Here is a 12,613-nt window from a genome sequence, read left to right as displayed (position 1 = left end):
CAAATAATTAGATATTCAGTTGCTTCAGTCTGTAGGGATTTGTGGGTTGGACACTACCATTCATTTCGTTACTCAGAAATCATTCTTAAGTATTTAATATTAAACTGTTCCTAAATTTCTTCCAATTTGTTATTTCTTAACAAAGCTTTCAATGTTAAAATTTAGCACTGTTGTTTCCTTTTAAAAATCTGGATATAGTCATTTTTTCCTATTGACATCTTGTGTTCTTGTTACAGGCTATTCGAGTCACTCATGAGACCAGTGCCCATGAAGGTCAGACTGAGGTATTTCACGTTTTTCAAAACTTTCCTGGCCATATGTAAGTTTAACTGCAGTGTTGTTGGATGGCATGTAGTTTTAGAAAATCACTTGAACTTTTTTTCCCTTTGAGGGAATCCGCTCATGTAAAAGTAGTTAAGAAATAGCACAAGAACATTTATGAATAAGCTATTAGTAGGCACTTGGCTATTGGCTATCTCAGTCTGTCTGATCATTTGGACAGATTGCAGATTATGGGCTGGTTGCTTTGGCTAACAAGTGGCCTGCATTTTCCGTATTAGATTCTTCTGACTTATGCAAGCGTTTTGAGAAAAATGCCTGCATTATAGTACAAGTAGATGAATGTGTAGGATTTTCAAGACTCTTCAATCATGCCCAACTTCCAGCAAAAAAGTCCCATCATTCTCTTTGCTCAATAAATCTGTTGTGGGGCAATATGATGATTCTTAACATCTTCATTCTGTTAGTTGTTCTTCACCCAGGTCACCTCTCCTCTACTTTCTTTGCCTCTTTTTTTGTTCTATTGGTTTCCCTCATTCCCTCTTCCATTTCTTTTCCTTTGCTCCAAGCCTCATGCTCCCATTCCTGCAGGAAGTTTGTCAAAAGGTATTTCAGTCAAAATGGATAAAGTTGCTTAGTAAACCTACAACGCATTTTAGCACTAACTCCAGAGAATTAGAGATTTTCTTCTTTCTTATCCATATGTGACTTGAAGCCATATGTTTTCACGTACAAAGATCATATTGCTTTTATGTTTTAAAAATACTTGAAAAAATGCCTGAAAAGTACCTGTTTTATTTTTATTTTTATTTTTTTAAAGTACCTGTTTTAAAAATACTGTTCTTAAATATTTTTACTGTCTTCAAAAAGTTTTTTTTAAAGGAAAAAACAATTCAATATTATTATGTAACTGCAATTTTTCATAGATTGAACTGGATAACTGAGTGTTTATAATAAAGCCATCTAGGAATTTAAACACTAATTCCCCCTGTAATTTATGCCATCTTGGTTGTTCTCAGGTTCTGTTTTTAGAGGTGTGGACTATTGCTTTTTAACTAAGTTTTCTCTCACGTGCACGCACACACACGTGCCATCTCTAAATGACTGTAACACCAGATTAGAAATTAATAAAATATTCCCTTTTTAAATTGTTTTGTATGATCCTAGCATGTTTTTAATATTCACTATAGCTTTGCTTTTTTGTTTATATATTTACAGTATTAAAATTAGCAATGATGATGATCAGCATGAGATTACTATAAAATATGAAGATAGTTATTTGTAATAAAGCTATTAAATGCTTTAATACATTTACTTTAAAAATTTTGTCTTTGCAATACCTTCTCTTGCCCTCTTTTTTGCAGCTTTATCCATATTATGGCTTCAATAACTCTGTAGGTGATGTTCACAACTTTTTGCAGACCTAAATTCCACTTTTTCTACTATCGGATTGCCTTTTAGACATCATCTGAGTGACCACCACTATTTTAGAATGCACTTGTCCTTGTTTGAGTATTTTAAACTTTTTCCTTTATTTTTCCTGTTTCTTGTAACACTTGCATCATACATTTTCCCCATTATCACTAGTCTAATATGAATTTATTTAATTTCTTCCTGGAAGATCAGTTTCTAATGTAGATTCTTAATTCTTAATCTTTATTCCAATACTTATTCATTTTTACACAGTTCTCCTGGGTTACCTTTCCTGAAATGTAATTTGAATTATTTTGGGTACTCAAATTTTTCTTTATTTTTTTTGTTTTGTTTTAATTTTAAATGTGTAGAAAGGAGTGATTTTCAAGGTGAGGTAGGGGTAGAAGTTAGAATTTTCTGGACAGCTTTTCCTAAATTTACTCTCAGAAGAATTGATTGCTTTTGCATTAATCAATCAATCAATCAATCAAGAATTGATTATTTTGCATCTCCTATAATCACTACCAGAGTAGTCTTATTTTTTATGTGTATCATAGCCCCAAAGTATATTGGGGTAAAAAAAGAAAAGTATTTGAGAACCATTCCCCAAGGATATACAATAAATTTCAGCCTCTTTAACCTAGCTGTAGTCAAGGTTTTTCTAACCATTGTCCTAACTTTTCAACAGTATTTTTTTTTAAATATTTCTCTCTTGCTGTTCCTCACTTTATTGTTGCTATGCTTTACCTCTTGCAGTTTACTCTTGCTAAAAGTATTCCTTCGTGAATCTCTGCTCTTCCTACTTCTATCCATTCTTCAAGATTTGGCTTAAGTACTATCTTCTGCATGAAACAACTCGTTCCTTCTATGGACTCCTTTATATGACTTCTATTATTTGCATTTAGCTACCTTCATATTCTTTTTCATTTATTTAAGATGTATGTCTTTTCCCTTTAACCCCCACATTTGAACAGTCCTAAAATTAAGAGAAATTTTTACAGTTTAATGTCGTAATTTACTTGGCAGCTTTCCTTGCTTGGCTGTGCATAAAGTGACACACCTCATCACAACTGGGTACCTTTGATTTGATGAAATGTGGTGTCATATCTACCTTGCTGTGACTCTGAGGCCTAGGAATGGTATCTGGTTCATTTGGTCATGCTCCAGAATATCCACCACCAGTCCTTGCACGTGAGCACAATACATATTCATTATTTCAACCATAGTTCCCTCAGAACTATCTTTACTGGTGTAAGAATTTTTTTTTTTTAAGATTTATTTATTCATGATAGACGTAGAGAGAGAGACAGAGAGAGAGACAGAGAGAGAGACAGAGACCCAGGAGGAGGGAGAAGCAGGCTCCGTGGGACTCGATCCCGGGACTCCAGGATCGCACCCTGGGCCAAAGGCAGGCGCTAAACCGCTGAGCCACATAGGGATCCCCTACTGGTGTAAGAATTTAATAACAAAAATAAAAAGTCATGTTTTTTCCATAGTCCCCTGTGTAAATAAGACATATCCATTAGTCATTGTTCTTCAGTAGGGTACTATTAACATTTTGGGAAAGATTTCAGTTCTGAGAGAACAGAAACCCACAGCATACATTTTCTAATCTATTATGAACCAGCTTAAAACTTTTGCACCAGGTACTATTTTTGTGATCACCTCATTTTAGGTTCATTTACCATCTCTGGGCTTAAGAGTTTTTTGACATATTATTATCTCCATTGTTTTATAGTCTAGCATACTGGTTTTTGGCAGTTCCCGGAAAAAAACTAAGTCTTTCTGATTTGTATTTGTTTGCTAGGGCTGCCATAACAAAATATCACAAACTTGGTGGCTTAAACAACAGAAACTTTTTTTCTCACTGTTCTGGAGACTAGAAGTCAGTATCATTGTGCCATTAGGGTTGTTTTCTGGTGAGCCTCTTCCTGGCTTGTAGATGAGTACTTTCTTACTGTGTCCTCCCCTGACCTTTCCTCTCTGCGCATGTAATGAGAGGGTGAGAGAAAGAGAGAGAGAGATGGATCGATCGATCAATTGATCTCTATTGATCGATCTCTGGTATCTCCTCTTCTTGTAATGACACCAGTCCTATCCAGTTAAGAGTCCCACATTATTAACTTTAATTACATCTTAGAAGACCCTAACCCCAAATACAGTTACACTGGAGTCAGGGCTTCAACATAAGAATTTTGGGGGAGCATAGTTTAACCTATCACACCATCTTTGTGCTTTCAATGGACTCAGTACTCTTCTGGATATTTCCCTCCTGTTTTTATGGTTGGTACCTTCTCATCTATGAGGTCGCTCCTTAAAAGTCATTTTTTCAGGGACGCCTGGGTAGCTCAGCAGTTGAGCGTCTGCCTTTGGCTCAGGGCATGATCCTAGTTCGGGGATCAAGTCCCCACATCAGGCTCCCTGTGAGGAGCTTCTCCCTCTGCCTAGGTCGCTGCCTCTCTCTGGTCTCTCATGAATAAATAAATAAAACCTTAAAAAAAGTCATTTTTTCAAAGGGCTTTTCTTTTATCACTGTTAAGTACATCCACCTCTGTGAATTTTCTGTCATAAAGTCCTGGCACTTTTAAATTATCTTATAATAAGGCTGTTTGTTTCTTCTGTTTACTTACTAGACGGTAAGTCCCATGAGGGCATGGGCCTTGTTGGTCCCATTCACCTTGAATACCAGGACAGTGCTTGGTATGTGTAGGCATTTATGAGAAATTACATATATAAAGGTAAGGAGCACAGGATATAGGTTTGTATGCCGACTCCACTACTAGTAGCTTAGGCAAGATACTTTCCTCAGTATAAAGTGGAAATAGTAGCATCTACCTTATGGGATTGTTGTGAAGATGGCTGAGTTAACCATATAAAGTGCTTAGAATAGTCCCTGGCATGTAATGAACCTTCAATAAATATTAGGTGGTAATTTTATTAGGCATTCAGAAAGATGAATACAGATGACAGAGGATGAGGCAGAGGAAGAAGTAATAGGGTGAAGCCAGATCAAGGAGGAGGCTTGGATTTTATAGGAAATAAGGAGACACTAAAGATGGTGTGTTTCGTTTTCAGCATATTGAGCTTAAGGTGAGTTTTTGGGTCATCTGTGTAGAAGTTGGATATGGAGCCTAAAGCTTTGGGGAGATATCTGAAATCTTTTGTATTTGAGTAGTAGTTAGAACCTTGAGAATTCTATAGAGGGAGAATAGTGGTGGACCACAATAAATCCCCATGGCATGTTAGTGTTAAAGGAGTGGTTAGAGGAAGAGGAGCCAGTAATAGCAGTGTAATTGCAATGGTAGTTGTTATTGACATCGTTGGTACCCTGTCAGAACATGTTCATGGAGTAGAGCAGGCAGGAGCCTTAGTGCATGTAGAGATTTGTAGCCTAAATGAGAAATCAGTAAGTTAAGCCACTCAGATACAGTAGTGTTTTCAGGAGACTGGCCTTAATGTGCTACTATACACCAGTTGTCTGTTTACTTGTATGGTTTTCTCTGTTCCACCATCCCACCATGAGCCTCAGGCAGTCTTTGGCTATTCCAGAAATTTGGACAGTAGCCCCACCTCACTTATATTTCATTAACTTATACTGAAAATTATTGCTTTCATTTTTCATTTAAGATAAAAGAACACTAAGATATGAGGAATTTAAATTATGTGTTTTTAAAATTGTGAACAAGTATCAGTGATACATTAATGGAAGCAATCTTCAAGTCCAATGTGAAGAAAAAAAAATCCAAAAAAGTATTTAATTTGCCGTTAAACTGTACTTTTATTTCATTGATGCTTATCTAAAAAGCAATTTCTAAAGTCTGTCATTTGTCCATATTAGTCTAGGAGCCAGTCCAGATAGAAGTGGAGATCTTCTGATAATTTATTGTTTAACTTTTTACAGAAGAATAAATTTATTTTACTGCTCAGAACCCTCCATTCAAATTTATAATAATAATGAAAAGTAATAGAAACTGGCACTGTTGCTTTATTTATTTTTTTTAAGATTTTATTTATTTATTTATGAGAGACACACAGAGAGAGAGAAAGAGACATAGGCAGAGGGAGAAGCAGGCTCCATGCAGGAAACCCAATGTGGGACTCAATCCTGGGACTAAGCCAAAGGCAGACGCTCAACTGCTGAGCCACCCAGGTGTCCCTTTATTTGTGGTTTTAAATAAACATGCCAATATGGAAAGTATAGCAAAAAATGATTTTTGATTTACATATATTTACTTCCAATCTTTTCTTTAAAATTTATCTTTTTTTTTTTTTTTAAAGATTTTATTTATTTATTCATGACAGACAGAGAGAGAGAGGCAGAGACACAGGCAGAGGGAGAAGCAGGCTCTACGCAGGGAGCCCGACGTGGGACTCGATCCCAGGTCTCCAGGATCACACCCCATGCTGAAGGCGGCGCTAAACCGCTGAGCCACCGGGGTTGCCCTTTTTTTTTTTTTTTTTTTAAGAGAGGCAGAGAGAAGCAGGAGGGGAGGTCAGAGGAAGAGGGACAGAGGGAATCTTAAGAAGGCTCTTGTGTCTTTAAGGACCTCTTTTTTTTTTTTTTTTTTTTTTTTTTTTTTTTTTTTTTTCCTTTTTTTTTTTTTTATTGGTGTTCAATTTACTAACATACAGAATAACACCCAGTGCCCGTCACCCATTCACTCCCACCCCCCGCCCTCCTCCCCTTCTACCACCCCTAGTTCGTTTCCCAGAGTTAGCAGTCTTTACGTTCTGTCTCCCTTTCTGATATTTCCCACCCATTTCTTCTCCCTTCCCTTATTTTCCCTTTCACTATTATTTATATTCCCCAAATGAATGAGAACATATAATGTTTGTCCTTCTCCGACTGACTTACTTCACTCAGCATAATACCCTCCAGTTCCATCCACGTTGAAGCAAATGGTGGGTATTTGTCATTTCTAATAGCTGAGTAATATTCCATTGTATACATAAACCACATCTTCTTTATCCATTCATCTTTCGTTGGACACCGAGGCTCCTTCCACAGTTTGGCTATAGTGGCCATTGCTGCTAGAAACATCGGGGTGCAGGTGTCCCGGCGTTTCATTGCATTTGTATCTTTGGGGTAAATCCCCAACAGTGCAATTGCTGGGTCGTAGGGCAGGTCTATTTTTAACTCTTTGAGGAACCTCCACACAGTTTTCCAGAGTGGCTGCACCAGTTCACATTCCCACCAACAGTGTAAGAGCGTTCCCTTTTCTCCGCATCCTCTCCAACATTTGTTGTTTCCTGCCTTGTTAATTTTCCCCATTCTCACTGGTGTGAGGTGGTATCTCATTGTAGTTTTGATTTGTATTTCCCTGATGGCAAGTGATGCAGAGCATTTTCTCATATGCATGTTGGCCATGTCTATGTCATCCTCTGTGAGATTTCTGTTCATGTCTTTTGCCCATTTCATGATTGGATTGTTTGTTTCTTTGGTGTTGAGTTTAATAAGTTCTTTATAGATCTTGGAAACTAGCCCTTTATCTGATATGTCATTTGCAAATATCTTCTCCCATTCTGTAGGTTGTCTTTGAGTTTTGTTGACTGTATCCTTTGCTGTGCAAAAGCTTCTTATCTTGATGAAGTCCCAATAGTTCATTTTTGCTTTTGTTTCTTTTGCCTTCGTGGATGTATCTTGCAAGAAGTTACTATGGCCGAGTTCAAAAAGGGTGTTGCCTGTGTTCTTCTCTAGGATTTTGATGGAATCTTGTCTCACATTTAGATCTTTCATCCATTTTGAGTTTATCTTTGTGTATGGTGAAAGAGAGTGGTCTAGTTTCATTCTTCTGCATGTGGATGTCCAATTTTCCCAGCACCATTTATTGAAGAGACTGTCTTTCTTCCAATGGATAGTCTTTCCTCCTTTATCGAATATTAGTTGCCCATAAAGTTCAGGGTCCACTTCTGGATTCTCTATTCTGTTCCACTGATCTATGTGTCTGTTTTTGTGCCAGTACCACACTGTCTTGATGACCACAGCTTTGTAGTACAACCTGAAATCTGGCATTGTGATGCCCCCAGATATGGTTTTCTTTTTTAAAATTCCCCTGGCTATTCGGGGTCTTTTCTGATTCCACACAAATCTTAAAATAATTTGTTCTAACTCTCTGAAGAAAGTCCATGGTATTTTGATAGGGATTGCATTAAACGTGTATATTGCCCTGGGTAACATTGACATTTTCACAATATTAATTCTGCCAATCCATGAGCATGGAATATTTTTCCATCTCTTTGTGTCTTCCTCAATTTCTTTCAGAAGTGTTCTATAGTTTTGAGGGTATAGATCCTTTACATCTTTGGTGAGGTTTATTCCTAGGTATCTTATGCTTTTGGGTGCAATTGTAAATGGGATTGACTCCTTAATTTCTCTTTCTTCAGTCTCATTGTTTGTGTATAGAAATGCCACTGACTTCTGGGCATTGATTTTGTATCCTGCCACGCTACCGAATTGCTGTATGAGTTCTAGCAATCTTGGGGTGGAGACTTTTGGGTTTTCTATGTAGAGTATCATGTCATCGGCGAAGAGGGAGAGTTTGACTTCTTCTTTGCCAATTTGAATGCCTTTAATGTCTTTTTGTTGTCTGATTGCTGAGGCTAGGACTTCCAGCACTATGTTGAATAGCAGTGGTGAGAGTGGACATCCCTGTCTTGTTCCTGATCTTAGGGGAAAGGCTCCTAGTGCTTCCCCATTGAGAATGATATTTGCTGTGGGCTTTTCATAGATGGCTTTTAAGATGTCGAGGAATGTTCCCTCTATCCCTACACTCTGAAGAGTTTTGATCAGGAATGGATGCTGTATTTTGTCAAATGCTTTCTCTGCATCTAATGAGAGGATCATATGGTTCTTGGTTTTTCTCTTGCTGATATGATGAATCACATTGATTGTTTTACGGGTGTTGAACCAGCCTTGTGTCCCAGGGATAAATCCTACTTGGTCATGGTGAATAATTTTCTTAATGTACTGTTGGATCCTATTGGCCAGTATCTTGTTGAGAATTTTTGCATCCATGTTCATCAGGGATATTGGTCTGTAATTCTCCTTTTTGGCGGGGTCTTTGTCTGGCTTTGGAATTAAGGTGATGCTGGCTTCATAGAACGAATTTGGAAGTACTCCATCTCTTTCTATCTTTCCAAACAGCTTTAGGAGAATAGGTATGATTTCTTCTTTAAACGTTTGATAAAATTCTCCTGGGAAGCCATCTGGCCCTGGACTCTTGTGTCTTGGGAGGTTTTTGATGACTGCTTCAATTTCCTCCCTGGTTATTGGCCTGTTCAGGTTTTCTATTTCTTCCTGTTCCAGTTTTGGTAGTTTGTGGCTTTCCAGGAATGCGTCCATTTCTTCTAGATTGCCTAATTTATTGGCATATAGCTGTTCATAATATGTTTTTAAAATCGTTTGTATTTCCTTGGTGTTGGTAGTGATCTCTCCTTTCTCATTCATGATTTTATTAATTTGAGTCTTCTCTCTCTTCTTTTTAATAAGGCTGGCTAATGGTTTATCTATCTTATTAATTCTTTCAAAGAACCAACTCCTGGTTCTGTTGATCTGTTCCACAGTTCTTCTGGTCTCGATTTCGTTGAGTTCTGCTCGAATCTTTATTAACTCCCTTCTTCTCTTGGGTGTAGGATCTATTTGCTGTTTTTTCTCTAGCTCCTTTATGTGTAAGGTTAGCTTTTGTATTTGAGTTCTTTCCAGTTTTTGAATGGATGCTTGTATTGCTATGTATTTCCCCCTTAGGACTGCTTTTGCTGCATCCCAAAGATTTTGAACGGTTGTATCTTCATTCTCATTAGTTTCCATGAATCTTTTTAATTCTTCCTTAATTTCCTGGTTGACCCTTTTATCTTTTAGCAGGATGGTCCTTAACCTCCATGTGTTTGAGGTCCTTCCAAACTTCTTGTTGTGATTTAGTTCTAATTTCAAGGCATTATGGTCCGAGAATATGCAGGGGACAATCCCAATCTTTTGGTATCGGTTCAGACCCGATTTGTGACCCAATATGTGGTCTATTCTGGAGAAAGTTCCATGTGCGCTTGAGAAGAATGTGTATTCAGTTGAGTTTGGATGTAAAGTTCTGTAGATATCTGTGAAATCCATCTGGTCCAGTGTATCATTTAAAGCTCTCGTTTCTTTGGAGATGTTTTGCTTAGAAGACCTATCGAGTATAGAAAGAGCTAGATTGAAGTCACCAAGTATAAGTGTATTATTATCTAAGTATTTCTTCACTTTGGTTAATAATTGATTTATATATTTGGCAGCTCCCACATTCGGAGCATATATATTGAGGATTGTTAAGTCCTCTTGTTGAATAGATCCTTTAAGTATGATATAGTGTCCCTCTTCATCTCTCACTACAGTCTTTGGGGTAAATTTTAGTTTATCTGATATAAGGATGGCTACCCCTGCTTTCTTTTGAGGACCATTCGAATGGTAAATGGTTCTCCAACCTTTTATTTTCAGGCTGTAGGTGTCCTTCTGTCTAAAATGAGTCTCTTGTAGACAGCAAATAGATGGGTCCTGCTTTTTTATCCAGTCTGAAACCCTGCGCCTTTTGATGGGGTCATTAAGCCCGTTCACATTCAGAGTTACTATTGAGAGATATGAGTTTAGTGTCATCATGATATCTATTCAGTCTTTGTTTTTGTGGACTGTTCCACTGAACTTCTTCTTAAAGGGGAATTTTAAGAGGCCCCCTTAAAATTTCTTGCAGAGCTGGTTTGGAGGTCACATATTCTTTCAGTTGCTGCCTGTCTTGGAAGCTCTTTATCTCTCCTTCCATTTTGAATGAGAGCCTTGCTGGATAAAGTATTCTTGGTTGCATGTTCTTCTCATTTAGGACCCTGAATATATCCTGCCAGCCCTTTCTGGCCTGCCAGGTCTCTGTGGAGAGGTCTGCTGTTACCCTAATACTCCTCCCCATAAAAGTCAGGGATTTCTTGTCTCTTGCTGCTTTAAGGATCTTCTCTTTATCTTTGGAATTTGCAAGCTTCACAATTAAATGTCGAGGTGTTGAACGGTTTTTATTGATTTTAGGGGGGGATCTCTCTATTTCCTGGATCTGAATGCCTGTTTCCCTTCCCAGATTAGGAAAGTTTTCAGCTAGAATTTGTTCAAATACATATTCTGGCCCTCTGTCCCTTTCGGCGCCCTCGGGAACCCCAATTAAGCGTAGGTTTTTCTTCCTCAGGCTGTCGTTTATTTCCCTTAATCTATCTTCATGGTCTTTTAATTGTTTGTCTCTTTTTTCCTCAGTTTCCCTCTTTGCTATCAACTTGTCTTCTAGGTCACTCACTCGTTCTTCCACCTCGTTAACCCTCGTCGTTAGGACTTCTAGTTTGGATTGCATCTCATTCAATTGATTTTTAATTTCTGCCTGATTAGCTCTAAATTCTGCAGTCATGAAGTCTCTTGAGTCCTTTATACTTTTTTCTAGAGCCACCAGTAGCTGTATAATAGTGCTTCTGAATTGGCTTTCTGACATTGAATTGTAATCCAGATTTTGTAACTCTGTGGGAGAGAGGACTGTTTCTGATTCTTTCTTTTGAGGTGATGTTTTCCTTCTAGTCATTTTGCTCAGTGCAGAGTGGCCAAAAGCAAGTTGTATTGGGAAAAAGAGAAAAAGAGAGGAGAGAAAGAAGGAAAGAAAAGAGAAAGAGAAAAAAAAGGGAAGAAAAAGAAAAAAAAACGAAAAAAAAAAGAAGAAAAAGAGAAAGAAAAAGAAAGGAGAAAAAAAGGGGGTGGGGGAAGGAAACAAATCAAAAAGCAAAACAAAACAAAAACAAAAACAAAAACAAACAAACAAAAAAAGAACCACCGGGGAGTATCTTCTGATTCTGTGTTCTTTAAGTCCCTTGGCTTCTCCTGGAAGTTGTCAGTCTAGCTGGTCTTCTGGGGGAGGGGCCTGCTGTGCTGATTTTCAGGTGTTAGCAGTTGGGGGAGCTGCTGTGCCCCTGCCTGGTGCAGGGCTCGGTGGGGGTTGTTTACCCCGTGAGGCCGCAGGAGGAACAGCCCCAGTGGCGGGGCAGCTCTGGAAACCTGGATTCAGCTCCGGCAGGAACTCCGTCTGCAGGGCCTGGAGGCTCCGGGGCGGGGCCGCTGATGTGCTCAGCTGGGGCAGGAGCGTCCTCGCTGTCCTGGGCCCTCCCGGCCTCTGCCTGTCCCGGGGGAGGCGGGATCCTGGGCTGTGTCCCGGCGCCCTGTGCTCCGGGGCCTGCGCTGTTGGATTCGCGCTCCCGGGCCGCGCAGCCCCCTCCGCGGAGCTGCCGCCCAAGCCCCTCCGAGCTGCTCCTGGAACCGCGCAGCCCCCTCCGCACGGAGCCTCTTCCTCTGCCCGAGCCCCTCCGAGGTGCTCCCGGGGCCGCGCAGCCCCCTCCGCGGAGCCGCCCCCGAGCCCCTTCAGCTGCTCCGGGTCCCGCCGGGTCCCGCCGTGCGCGCTGCAGCCCTTAGGGAGCTCGGCGCACTCTCCTGGGTGCGCAGTTGCTGTTACTGTCCCCGGGAGCCCGAGGGCATCCTCGCCCTCCTGGGTCCTGCTCCAACCCCCTGCGAGCCCCTTTCCGCCCGGGAAGGTCGGTGCAGCTCCTGCGTCTCCGGGACGGGGCTCTCCTGTCCTGGGGACACTCGCCCCGGCCTCAGCCCGGCTCCTCGCGGGGCCCCTCCCCCTTGGAGGCCTTTGTTCCTTTATTTCTTTTTCCCCGTCTTCCTACCTTGATAGATGCGCGAACTCTTCTCACTGTAGCATTCCAGCTGGTCTCTCTTTAAATCTCAGGCCGAATTCATAGATTTTCAGGATAATTTGAAGGTTTTCTAGGTAGTTTGGTGGAGACAGGTGATTTGGAGACCCTACTCTTCCGCCATCTTGCTCCTCCCTCCAGGACCTCTTTTTTACATCAGTGGAGATGGCCTCAGAAATAACCC

At 40.0% G+C, this 12,613-nt stretch overlaps 1 protein-coding gene across 8 annotated transcripts in view; it reads left to right on the top strand.

The window, feature by feature from the left end:
• Positions 1–12,613, top strand: part of UCHL3 (ubiquitin C-terminal hydrolase L3) — a 54,903-nt gene that overhangs the window by 15,315 nt on the left and 26,975 nt on the right. For all 8 annotated transcript variants that reach the window (XM_072782781.1, XM_072782782.1, XM_072782780.1 and 5 more), the window contains one exon: positions 237–284. In XM_072782781.1, coding sequence (XP_072638882.1) covers positions 237–284 — 48 coding nt within the window. The remainder of the gene's footprint in view (positions 1–236; positions 285–12,613) is intronic.

This window comes from Canis lupus, chromosome 17 (assembly GCF_048164855.1).
Source record: "Canis lupus baileyi chromosome 17, mCanLup2.hap1, whole genome shotgun sequence".
Classification (NCBI taxonomy): domain Eukaryota; kingdom Metazoa; phylum Chordata; class Mammalia; order Carnivora; family Canidae; genus Canis; species Canis lupus.
Note: the sequence above shows the minus strand (reverse complement) of the source record. Positions and strands in the feature narration are given on the sequence as shown.